Source organism: Mandrillus leucophaeus, unplaced genomic scaffold, assembly GCF_000951045.1.
Source record: "Mandrillus leucophaeus isolate KB7577 unplaced genomic scaffold, Mleu.le_1.0 Scaffold229, whole genome shotgun sequence".
NCBI classification, from domain to species: Eukaryota; Metazoa; Chordata; class Mammalia; order Primates; family Cercopithecidae; genus Mandrillus; species Mandrillus leucophaeus.
The window spans coordinates 1,297,599-1,311,089 of NW_012102354.1; the positions used below are offsets into that span (position 1 = coordinate 1,297,599).

Genomic DNA, 13,491 nt, shown 5'->3' on the forward strand with positions numbered 1-13,491 from the left:
TGATTCTCTCGTTGTGCGTTCCAGGTCGCCATCTTGGACCATGCGTCAAGATGGCGCCCCATGGTCCCAGAGGTACAGCCCAGGCATGCCGGTGACGCTACGCACGCACGTATTCGGGTGCGAAGGGTGGGGCAGTGACGCCAGACGTCGCCCCGCCCTCTGTAGTCGCTCCGCCCCCGGCCCCACTCCGCCTTCCTCCCACCCCGCGAACCCGGAAGTGGAGGAGGAGGCGCGGCGGCGGCGGTGGCCAAGCAGGCAGAGACTCCCTGAGCCGTTCCCGGGAGCGTGTCTGGGTTTGGGGGCGGGAGACAGGCTGAGCCGCCTGGGCGGCCTGGCCTGTACGGGGAGGGGGAGGCCATGGCCTCGGCTGAGTTGCAGGGGAAGTACCAGAAGCTGGCTCAGGAGTACTCGAAGGTACCCATCGTGGTCTGGGAGTAGGGGGTCCCCCGCCCTGCGGCCTCGGGTTGCCGTGGCAGCGACTTGTCGGGACCGAAGGGTACCGCGGGAGGGGCACGCGAGCGCGCCCCACCTTTCCCCTCCGCCGCCTCCGTCCACCATTACGGTGCCTCCACCTGCAGCTCCTAGGAGATGGGGCCGGGCGGTGTCTGCGTCCGTGAGCGTTTCTGCAGGAAAGAGCTGGAGTTTTATTCTTGCTTTTTACTGAAGTAGCAGGCTTGGGACTGGGATGTCAGAAATTCTGGCTTCTTGCCTCTAATGCTGGCCGAGAAGGGAAGGGAAAGGTGTGGACCACTCCTCCCCTCGCTGATTCCTCAATTTTCTCAGCCTAGGGATGGGGAAGATCAACCCTTCTCCCCTCCCACAGGGATGATATGAGGTTAAAGAGATTTATCTTCCCCCGAATCAATTCGAGAGGGTGGAGACATTCGGGTAAACTGCTTCACTAGGGATGGGTGGTTATGAATGTATTCACTGCTTTGGCAAGAGGTTGTCAGGAATGATTTTGAAAGCTTGAGTGCTACGGCTCTATTCTTTCTCTTGTCCCTCGGTCACCTGGAATGGGGTAGACACCCAGCAGGTGCTCAATACATGTTAAGCAACATGGGGACCTGCCCCTTTGTCGTGTTTGTGGCATCAGTCTCTTAAATGATAGAACCCTTTCCTTGGAAAAGAATGCTGCAGTTTCTGGGTAGGGTGTTTCTAGTTTAAGAATATTTTAATGAAGTTATTAAAGCAGAATTTTACATCTTTGGAAATTGATTCAACAATTATTAAGCTTAGTTTTCCGTGATCTTGGCATTCATGGAGTCAATGGGAAGATGGTAATCCCTTTTTGCAATTTGGAGAAACTGAGACACATTTTATACCTTAGGATTTCATTCAACAAATAGCAAGATGAAATATTCTTTGAAAAATAAAACCAGTGCCTAAACATACACACTTAAGTCCTCACCATCAAATAGGAATATTTTGAGATACTATACTTATTTCAGTGATGCTACCATTAGCAAAACTTTGTTGCATTTCCATTTGAAATTGTCTTAACAGCCTGTGGCACAATGTTAGTGATGGCAAGGCTTCATTTTTTGAAGGAGTATTTCCTTGCTTGAAGGGCCAGAAGTTGTTTGGAACAAATCCATGTGATGAAGGGAGGTGGGTGGAGGTTGGCAATGCTCAAATTTGGCTCTCCTATTTTTGGTTGAAAATGTTTCATGATCAACACCTGTGAAAAGAAGGAAAAAAATAAGAAAATGTTTCGTGAGCATAAAGGGAGGGGACTGATTTTCTTCTCCAGAGAGCCAGCAGGCTCAGACGGCCATTCCAAATGGCAAGAGGGGCGTTCGAAAAATGTTTTGAGTAGGGACTACATTGCTGAAATAATTGTATAGCCTCCCAAAGTAATAAAAACTGAAAAGTTTTTGGATATGTAAGCTTGTTCAACACACAGTATGTGCCCCCTGTGAGCAGTCTGCCAGGGTCTGTTGAGTGAGGCAGGGTTCCAGCTTAACAAGTCACCTTTAATGGAGTATTCTAACGTAGTACATAGTTATGATATAGTATGACAAGTGTCAGTTCAGTGGGACTACCGAAGACATTGGGTAAACGTTGAGGTTATAGTGGGGATTAGAGAAGAGGAAATGAGGGAGTGGTAGCTTTCCAGGCAAAGGGAACAGTCCATGTTTGCTGGTATGAAAGTTCATTAAGATTAATTTTAATGAGCCTTCACACGGCAGAGAGTGGTGAAATGAGGTTGGAGAGATAATTTGGACCCCATCGTGAAAGGTTGTGAATGTCAAATAAGAAGAGTGAACTTTACCTTTTGAGTAATGGAGAGACGCCAAAGGTTAAGCAGGGGAGTGACGTTACTTTTAGGGCACTGATAACTGTGAAGGATGGATTGAAATAGGGAAAGATTGGTGGGGAAAAGAGCAGACAGTAGACTGTTGAAATAGATTTTGGGAGAGTAATGTAGGTTTGTATAAAGTTAATGACTTCTGGGCTGTAGAGAAGGGGCTTGATTCAGGAATTATGGTTAAAAAATGCTTTTCAGCTTTCCTTTTTTTCGAGTGCCTGCTATGTGCATGGCACTAATGAAAGATATAAGGCATTCATCCTTGCGTCTCATTCATTTTGGGACTTGGTGAGTGTGGGAAGACTCAGAGTTGTCCCTGCAGTTCTGAGCCACTGACACAATGAGGGCTGGCGGGAAGAAGAGCCCCTTCAGAGTGAAGGGCTATAAGGGAGGTTAGATACAGTCTAGGAATTTTAGAGTTGGAAGGCACACTAAATTTGTTATTCACGTATGAGGTGATGTTGGAAGTAATGACTGAAACTTTCTAATGGAGATGGACTGACTAAAAGTCAGGACAAAGGCTAGCACTTTTGGAGTAAGTCCCATCACGATGCACTTTGAGAGTTAATTAGGTTGGAAATTGGGAAACACCTGTGGGAAGGATGTGCCTGGAGGAGGAAGAGATGCTAAGGAGACTGTAGGAGGCCTGCCAGACTTGGGGTCATCTCCCCTATTGGACCATCCCAGTTTTTATTCTTTTAATTGCAATGTGATGGGAATTTCAGAATACAAGAGAACAGATCCTGAAAAAATAGATTTCTTGTGCTTTTTATTCCCTGTCAATTCTAGTAGCAGGCAATTTCTGGATAAGATCTGTGCTCTCTCCAGCCCTGTGCCTAAGGGTATTCCGCCTTTTTATTACCTTCCCTGGTACAAGTATCGTGGGCTGATGTTGAAATCCAGTTGCATAATTTTTCTGCCTTATTTAGGATACAAAGGAAAAAGATGTCCTCTTAATCTGTAGAAGGAAGCCCATCAAGAGAGCAGCAAGCATGATCTCTAAGCCAAGGACACTGGCAGAGTCTTACTCTTCTTTAATGCAGATTTCAGCCTTTGTTCCAGGAAAAGTCCCACCACTCAAAATCTTTCCTCTTGAAAAGGAAGAAAAAAAAAAAAAAAAAAAGAAACAAATAGTGGTCTGAGGAGCTCCCATTACAGAGTGTCCAGTTAGATAAAAGATGAACTGTGGAGGTCAAAGCAGATGAGAATTGCTGAGGCAAACAGGTTGCTAAAAGAAAGTGTTATGGAAAGGTTAGTAAAAAGGGAGTTTAAGACCCAGTGGTTTGGGCAATTAGAGGGTCATTTGAGGTTTTTAAAATTTCAGGTTCAATTGAGTTTGGGGAGGGAGAATGAATGTGTGTAGAGGTTGGTTTTCAGAGGTGTGTGATGTTAATAAATAACAGATGTGAGTTACCTCCTTGAGATGTGAGGGAAAGTTAATCAAGACCTCAGTTGCTATGTCATGGATTAAGGATGAACAACCATTTCTGACTTGCTGTTTCTTCCATGACCTGCTGAGCTTCTGATGCTCTGTTGTATCTCATTGTGGAGAAGAGAGGCAAAAAGTGCTCAGTTCTGGCTTATTTGATTTTAGCCTGCTTTCTTTATGGGAGCACTCTTGCCTGGCACCGTGGTATGTGTGTAAGCAAGTTTCAAGTTCTAACTGTCTTCCCAATGTTTGTGTTACCCTGGGTCAGTGATTCTCAAAGTGTGGGACCTGAAACAACATCATCTGGGAGTGGGTTTGAAATGTAAATTCTTGGGTCCACCCTGCGCTACTGCATCTGAAGCTAGCAGTGAGACCCAGCAATCTGTGTTGTAACAAACCTATCCAGTGATTGGATTCATGCTAACATGTGAAAATCATTGCTCAAGGAATGGTATTGGGAGAGTAGCCTTGGCAGAAATAAAGATAATCTTTTTAAAGTTTTTTTTTTTGTTTTTTTGAGACAGCGGATGCCAGCAGGAAAGCTAAACATCCATTATTTCTCTACAGTTTACTTTGCAATTGATGCTTCCTTTACTTGCAAAGGGGATTGCCTTTGGGAACTTTTTAGACTTCTACTCTTAGTACACAGCTCCTCATATTGAGAAAGGATCAGTTTTGATCCAGCATGTTTGCTCTCCAGATAACAGGATTTGGCAGTACCTGATTTATCACCGACTTTTATAGACTCAGGAGCTGGATAGGATTCAAATTGAGTATGAGCTTTTTTTTTTTTTTTTTTTTTTGACCCTGATGTGTAGGTAGAATTCACTAGTAAAGTTGGATTGGAAAACAGGTTTGTGTTCAGTGCTATCCGATGGAAGTTTCCAAGAGAATGAAAATGTTCTGTATCTGTGCTGTCCAGCAAGGTAACCACTAGCCATGCATGGCTGTTGAGTGCTTGAAACGTAGCTAGTGTGTGACTGAGGAACTGAATTTTAGGTTTTATTTAATTTGAATAATTTAATTTAAATAGCCACATGTAGCTATTGAGTACTCTGTTGGACGGTGCTAGCTTAGACCCTGGGTCTGTGCATCACAGACATAAATGTCTAAATTACTCACTTGAAGACCTTGTTAAACTGCAGATTCTGGGTTAGTAGGTCTGGGGTGGGGCCTGAGATTCTGCTTCCAGGTGATAGTATTGCAGTTGTCCAAAACCACACTTGGGGCAAGGCCCTGGAAAGACAAGGGGCAACCTCCTCTTCCTCTTTAGTTTAACTGATCTACTCACCGGTTCATGGAGGGTCAGCTAAACTGCAAGGCTTGGGGTTTTGTGCTAGTGAGTTTCCCTGCATGGGAGCAGGAGCAGGAGAAAGGATGCCATTTGAGGCAGATGTGAATTTTTTCCTGCCTCAGTGACAAAGTAACCCCAGCTACTGCATAAAATGTAGCCTGCACATACTTCATCCCTGTCCTGGAATAGGAACAAGTAAGTAGGCAGAAAGAAAGACTAAGTAGGATTCCCAGTAATTTGGAATACTTAAAATGTTAGAACTGGAAGGAGTTTTAGGGGTCATCCAGGCCAGATACTGCAGCTAGGGTCTGCACATGACTTCAGTATTCTGAAGCTTTGAATCGGGGTTTTAGTGTGGCGTGGGGTTGTCTTGCACACATCACTGTATATTGAAGAAAAGACTGTATGTTTAAAGGTTTATTTTATAGGGTTATAAAATATGTATAAATGTCAAAAAAAAAAAAAGTCCATTGCATGAAGACGGTCATGTAAAAGTGGTTCTAACACAGAAGATTTTGAGATTAGCTGAGAAAATGCATATGAGTGGTTCATCTCACTTTCTCCACAAATTCTTCCAACATTTTGTGATTGAAGGTAATAAATCCCCAATCTTGGGCCATTTAGCCTATCACATATTGTCAGAGTGGCATGAGAGAAGTCATGGTGAGCTTACCACCACTCTCTGTCCTAGGAGAAACAGCTGTGTGATAGGCCTGACTGAAGCTGGACTATTCCAGAACGAGAGTTACAGAGAGCAGGTCTGGGCACTGGTCATTAGAGAGTTAGGCTCAAGCCTTTTAAGGATTCTTGGTGTCCAATAGGACCATGAGGTCCACATTATTTGGAGAGTCTTCAAAGAGAACTGTTAAAGTAATGGCAATCCCTTATATAATGTATTACATTTAAACACCTTTATATGTGGTATAACTTATTAATTTGATTTGATTAATTTGATTAATCAAATTAACTGATCTGATTAATTAACTAAAAATTTATTGAGTTCCTTCTCTATCCATAGCATTGATCTTTCATTGCAGGCAGGAAATACAAGGAAGTATACTGTAGTCTTTACCATGGAGAACAGTTTAAGTTGGCAGGTGGGAAATGAATACAGAAATTGATTGATTGATTGATTGATTTGCTCTGTCTCCCAGGCTGGAGTGCAGTGGTGTGATCTTGGCTCACTGCAACCTCTGTCTCCTGGGTTCAAGCAATTCTCCTGCCTCAGCCTCCCGAGTAGCTGGGATTACAGGCGCCTGCCACCGTGCCTGGCTAATTTTTGTATTTTTAATAGATACGGGGTTTTGCCATGTTGGCTAGGCTGGTTTTGAACTCCTGACCTCAGGTGATCTGCCCACCTTGGCCTCCCAAAGTGCTGTGATTACAGGCGTGAGCCACCGCGCCCAGCCTATACAGAAATATGTATATTAGTAAAATGTAAACTTTACTGATTTTAGAAGTAAAATTAAAACTGAATAGTTTAATAAGAGATGTTTTGTTGTTAGTAAATGCCAAAGGAACTGAGGCACAGACTCTCTGTGGGCCATAGGGAGTCAGGGAGTGATTAGGAAAAATTATGGAGGATGTAGGGCCAGAGGTAAAAAGCAGGATCCTAGAGAACAGGTGGGATTTGGTTGGCCAAACTGAGGAAGGGCTGTGCTTTCAAAGTAAGGGTAAAATGAATCAGAAGATTACAAAACAAGGAAATATGAGATTTAAAAGGATTAAGAGGGATTCAGAGGTACTCTTCCCCCACTGAATGGCACAGAAGAGCTTGGTGCACAGCTGTTGAAAATAAGTTCTATCATCTGCCGGAGAGTTTTTCTGAGACTTCAGGGCAATTGTTTCTCAGTTATGTCATATGCATTGGAGTCTCCATTCTGGACTCCTAGAGGCAGTAGTGACCATCTGGTAATCTTATACCTACATCTGAAAGAGAAACAGCATTCATTTGCCTCCCCTCTGTGGTGAATACTGGTGCAGAGAAAGATAGATTCTAAAAGACCAGGCTGGCTGGATGTGGTGACTCACGCCTGTAATCCCAGCACTTTAGGAGGCTGAGGCAGGCAGATCACTTGAGGCCAGGAGTTCAAGACCAGCCTGGCCAACGTGGTGAAACCCTGTCTCTACTAAAAATAAAAAAGTTAGCCGGGTGTGGTGGTGCATGCCTATCATCCCAGCTTCTCGGGAGGCTGAGGCAGGAGAATTGCTTGAACCCAAGAGGTGGAGGCTGCAGTGAGCTGAGATCACACCACTACACTTCAGCTTGGGCAACAGAGTGAGAGTCAGTCTCAAAATAAATAAATAAATAAATAATTAATTTAAAAAATCAGGCTAATAAGAGCAGCTCAGCATTTTATAAGCTACTCATTCAATAATGCAGTAGGAGTGGCAGAAGTGATGCTGAAATGCAGAAAAACGTCAAATGCCACAAAGAGTAGTTAAGATGGCAGTAGAGTATGCAAGCTTATCATCTTCCTCCATTTCTACCTACTAAGTAATAGAAAGGTGTTTCAGATAACAGTTTCTTAAAAAGCTGCATTGTCTATTAAATGGTTTCATTGAAACCGTGTTTGAGTTACCAGTTTAGCAAAAAATATTTTCCAAAGGAAAATCCTAATTTTTTTTGTTATAATCAGTTATATTAAATTCCTAACAGCAATAGCTTGAAAGTTTCATTTTGCTTTTTAACAAAGCAGTCTGTTCAGTTTGCTTTAAATACTCTTCAGTGTGCCTTAGGAATGAAAGATGAGGTTATTTTTCTTAAAATTATTTGCTGTCGTTCTGGTCCTACAGGAAATTATCAATTCAGTGAACTTCAAGCTTCGTTCTTAGTCCTTGAAGTAGTCATTAGGAGCTTCTAAATACCACACAATGAAGACATGTAAGAGATTACAGATTGCAGCTAAGACAGGGATATGAAATAAAATCTAAAGACTTTAGATTTATGAAATAAAATCTAAAGACTTTAGATTTATGAAATAAAATCTAAAGACTTTAGATTTATGAAATAAAATCTAAAGACTTTAGATTTATGAAATAAAATCTAAAGACTTAGTAGAACACTGCTTCATGGAAATCAACATTAAAGTGGTATTTCTCTCTTTTGAACTTCTAGAGCAGAGGTTACCAAACTCTGTAAGAGGCCACACAGTAAATATTTTAGACTTGAGGCTATGTGGTTTCTGTTGCAGCTACTCATGTCTTCCATTGTACCTCAAAAGCAACCATAGACAGTACGTAAATGAATGAGTATGGCTGTGTTCCAATAAAACTTTAAAAATAGCATGCCAGTTTGGCCCTCAGACCTTAGTTGGCCAACCCAGGTCAACTACTTGGCCAACCCAAGTAGAAGAGAATTTAATATCTTTTACTTTTTTTTTTCAAGCAGGAAATACTAGTATTGCTAGTTATCTTTTAATATTTTATCTTCTCTTTTAAAGTGTAAGTTCTTTGAAAATAGAGACCACATCTTTTACATCTCTCCCCCATATCAATCAAGGTGTACAATGACTTACACCATGCAAACTATAATAAAAGTATCTGTTGTCATTTTGAATCTGTTCTAATCATAAGTGTTCTGTTTCCATTTGTGGAGCATTTTATAGTTTAAAAAGTGCTTTGACATAGGTTTCTTATCTGGTTCTCACAGTAGCCTCAGAAGAAGGAAGATAGGGTAAATGAATTTACCCATTCTATAGACCATATAGCTGAAGCTCAGAAAGGTTAAGTGAATTTACCAAGTTTATATCGTCTAATAAATGGCAGAGCAAAGATTTGGATCTGCTTTCTATTGTGGTAATGAACTGTCATCTCTAACTTTCTAAAAATAGAAGAATCTCATCTTTTTAGTCTGTCTTTTGCTTAAAGTGTTGAATATCCTGCAGTATTCTTGCATTTTATCTCAGAATCTTAGCTAAATTTTCCATTGAGTTTTAAATACTCAGTTTAAGATTTAGCATGCAAATATGCCTGTTCTTTTGGCACAGAAAAGGGTCGTTTCTGTTCTCTGTTCTCAGGAGACAGATCTGAGTTATGCAGAATTAGAAAGATTTTTAAAATTTTTTTATTTTTAATTTTAGAAATAGATTTTTTTTTTTTTAAAGCTCATATAGAAGGATGTCTCATTCTTTCAGTTTCTCAGAGAAGAACCTGGTCTTTCATGATTTCTGCACTGAGCCCTGGGAATATTAGTCTGTAAACCTCTTGCTTCAGCTGCAATGAACTTGTATATTTGTACTTAAGTGCTCTATGTTCTTTTCGCTGAGAATGTTTTCCTCTTACTACAGAAGTAAATTTTATCTTTTAAAACCCTGTCAGTGGTGGTTGTATAGATGCATACATAAGTAAAAATGCATTTAGTTGCGTAATTTCTGATTTGTATACTTTATTTAAAATAACGTTGTTTCTCAATATTTAATAATTAACTGTGAAAAAAAGCCCAAGTTTTACCTCTTTCTCGAAAGGCATCTCTCACCTCTCCAGCTCACTGCTTTTTTCACTTACATGTAGCTTTGTGAAATAGCCAATATTGTCTAATTGGCATTATGACTTTGGAGTCCAAACTGGTAGAGTCTGAATCTCAGCATTGCTAATTAACTTCTTTGTGCCTCAGTTTCCTCATCTGTAAAATGGAGGTAATTAGAGTACCCACTTCATAGGATTGTGAGGATTAGATGGAGTAATACATGAAAGTACTTAGGACGGTGCCTGGTTTGTAGTGAGCATTCAAATGTAAGTGGGTATTATTATTAACTTCTGAATGGAGCCTGCTTCTTAGTTGCTTTTGTATACTGCCCCAGCTGATACCTGAAGCCATTGTCGATGATGACATTTGCATGTCTAATATTAGGCACAGTCTCCTGCTGGGTATGGGGATGCCCCAACATTTTTATTTTCTGTGGAATTCTTACTTAATAATTAGTCCAGTTGTATGTATTTTACAAATGAATTGTGTGTCAGAATTTCAAGGAACATGGCATATTCAGTACCCTATTATTTATTGTATTCGTTTTTATTTAGGGATGGGACTTGGTTTTATAGAAAGAGTGACACACTAGAATTTAGGAGACTGGATTGTAGTCCCAGTTTTGCCATTGATTTTTGTTATGTCATTGGGCAGCTCAGCCTGTGTGTCCTTATCTGTAAAATGGTGAATTATTCTATCTACTACCCTCTTTGGGTCTAATACTTTTTTGTTCTCATATATTTGTGAGAAGCTACTTAGTTACTCAGTGTAATGTAATGTTGCCTGTAAAATTGATGTGATTTCCTTGATATAACCAATTGCTTTATATGAGAAATTAATTATTGCTTTCTCTGTTTTCAGCTTCGGGCTCAGAATCAGGTTCTGAAAAAAGGTGTTGTGGATGAACAAGCAAATTCTGCAGCTTTAAAGGTGGGCAACAGGATATTTGTGTTGTGAGGGTTGTTAGCATTTGGTATTGCTCAAAACAGGTTCATTGGGTTTTCTGGGTTAAAGTTCCAACTCTGACACTGATTCACTAGGGATAAGGGACAGTAATACAGTTTTTTTGTGGTTAATTTTCCTACTTGCTTAGGTAAGAATATGAGGTACGTTACTTTCCTTAGCTAAAAATTATAAAAAAGATATGTGACTTTGTCTAGTGCCTTACTCCTGTGCCTCAAGGCCTTCAGTTAGCTCAGTTTATCTGGATTATTGAGGCTTCTTATCAGTTGTCATCAGAGAGCTCTCTGAGGGAGGCTATGTCGTATTCCTATTTGAATCCCTCTCACTCAGCAGATGGGAGGTCTCTAATAAGTAGATTCCATTGTGTGAATCATTTAGTCCCTAAATCTTGCCTTTAGTTGAGCTATTTAATAGTAATAACCTGTGTTAATCAGGATACTCTGAGCGATACATTTTACCATCAGCACTTTTGTTAACTGAGGGGAGAAATATGATAGACGAAGGCATTTGTTTCTGCCTCATTTCTAGTAGGCATGTAGTAAATATTGCTTAGTGATATTTTTAAATGGATAAATTAATCCTAGGATTTGGATTTCTTCTTGGCCAAGTTTCAGTTAAATATACTGTCTAGCTCACTCTTTTGCTCTTTCCCTTTCTTGCTCCCTCTGCTCTCTTTAGACAGATGGGATTAGGATTCTTCTTACTCCCATCTCTTTCTGGAGAAGCCCCTGATCAGTAATATGTCTAAGGTGGCTTCACTTAGGCAACTAAGCCACAGAAATTGTCGTTTTACGTAGCCAGTTGTTGGATCCTATAGGAGAGAAATCTGTCTCTGAGTATCTCCTCCTTAGGTGCGGTTAGCACAGTCTCAGGGCTGAGATGGTTCTGAACACCCCACCCATACTTCCAGGCTCTCTGCACCCAAGCCAAGATGATTAAAACAGAGGCTTTATAGTCAGGATTTATTAGTCAAGTTATTATTTTACCAAAATTGTTGAAGAAATGATCATTATATCTCCCAATAATATTTAAACTTATTGCTGGGGAAGGTCTTTCCTAGTTTGTCCTAGTAGCCTGCACTGGTGTTTCATACCCTCCTGTTGCTGGTTGTGTTTGATTAACTCTGTGATGGCAGCAATGGTAGGAACAGTGGTAGGAGTGGTGACAGCTGGTTCTATTGATTGAGCACTCACTATATACCAGGCATTGTGCTAAGTACATTATATCCATTATCTCATTTAGTGTTCACAACAACCCTATGAGTTCAGATAACATTATCATCCCCATTACAGAAACTGGAATTTAACGAAAGGCTGGGATAGATGTTTTCTGAAATTAATGATTGGCTAATGGAGTTGGAGCGTTAGTTCATTTTAAGAACTAGAAGCATAATTGTATATTATAATTATAAGAATATAAATTATGAGAAAAAATAAATTTTTTATTTTAATATTTATTACAGTAGTCATTGTAATTATAGTACACCAAGTGACAATATGCCAGTTTGCTAGACAGGAATTTTAGGATGTCCTGTGTTACAGTAGGCTTTTAATTTTATTACTGGGTTTACCCCTTCAGTGAGGTATAATCAGTGTTCATTGATTTGAAGTTTTAAAATTTGAAAGACATGATGGTTTGGACATGGGCTTGGCCTAAATTTACCTTTGAGCTACAAGTGAAAATTAAGGTTTTACTAAACAAATGTAGGAAAAAAATGATTTTCTCCTTAACAGGAGCATATTCTATCCCTCTAGCACTGTTCTCAACATGCAGGTAATGTCAATAGAGTATAGACACTAGTCTGTGGTTTTTAGGTTGCTGTTCCACAACCTAAATCGTGCAGGTAGCACGATCTCGGCTCACTGCAACTTCTGCCTCCCTGGTTTGAGCGATTCTTGTGCCTCAGCCTCCTGAGTCACTGGAATCACAGGCATGTACCACCCTGCCTGGCTAATTTTTGTATTTTTAGTAGAGTCGGAGTTTTGTCATGTTGGCCAAGCCAGTTTCAAACTCCTGACCTCAAGTGATCGGCCCACCTCAACCTCCCAAAGTTCTGGGATTATAGACGTGAGCCACTGCACCTGGCCTAGGTTGCTGTTTCAATATAGTTAAATCATCTGTTCATTAAAGCATGACCTTCATGTTTTATAATTGTTTCAGTGACACTGGTAAACATACAGTTCTTTATTTTTTTATTTTTTATTTTTTTAAATAGAGATGAGGTCTCACTATGTTTCTCAGGCTGGTCTCCAACTTCTGGGCTTAAGCAGTCCTCCTGTCTTGGCCTCCCAAAGTGCTGCGATTACAGGCATAAGCCACCGTGCCAGTCCAGTTCTTTAAATACACAGTATTATGTGGCCATCTGTGTTTGATAATCAGTGAATAAAAAGTTGTCAGAACATCATAAGTAAAATATAGTTAGAATAATTCTTTTAAAAAATAGAGTAAAAGTAAATATTTCTCATTAGTTTCCCATTTTCTTACCCCATTATGGCATAAACAGAACAAAGTGGTCAGCAGAGGGTGTGTCAAAAAGGTTAGCAGAATATTTTAGATTTTGTTTCTATTGTCATTTAGCTTTAAAGTGAATTATTGTAGGACAGCATCTGAAAATATTTTTGGTATGATACTGATTTTTATCTTTGATATGTCAGAATAGTTGAAGAAAAATTAAGTGTGTTGCAAAGACTTTATTTTGACTAATTTAAATTTAGGGAGGATTTACAGAAAAACTGGAATACAGATATATTTCTTCCCATTCTTGTTCACTGAAGGGAATCATCAGTAAATCGGAGGTTCTTTTTAAATACCCAAGTTCGGCCAGGCACGGTGGCTCATGCCTGGAAACCCAGCACTTTGGGAGGCCGAGGTGGGTGGATCCCCTGAGTTCGGGAGTTTGAGACTAGCCTGGCCAACATGGCGAAACCCTGTCTCTACTAAAAATACAAAAAAGTTAGCCAGGAGTGGTGGTGTGCGCCTGAAGTCCCAGCCACTTGGGAGGCTGAGGCAGGAGAATCACTTAAACT

General features: G+C 40.4%; 1 protein-coding gene across 1 annotated transcript in view; it reads left to right on the forward strand.

Annotated features, from left to right (window-relative positions):
- Positions 1-221: 221 nt before the first annotated feature.
- Positions 222-13,491, forward strand: part of PPP1R21 (protein phosphatase 1, regulatory subunit 21) — an 83,606-nt gene continuing 70,336 nt past the window's right edge. Inside the window, 2 exon segments of the mRNA XM_011981591.1 lie at positions 222-414; positions 10,364-10,432. Coding sequence (XP_011836981.1) covers positions 358-414; positions 10,364-10,432 — 126 coding nt within the window. The 5' untranslated portion in view covers positions 222-357.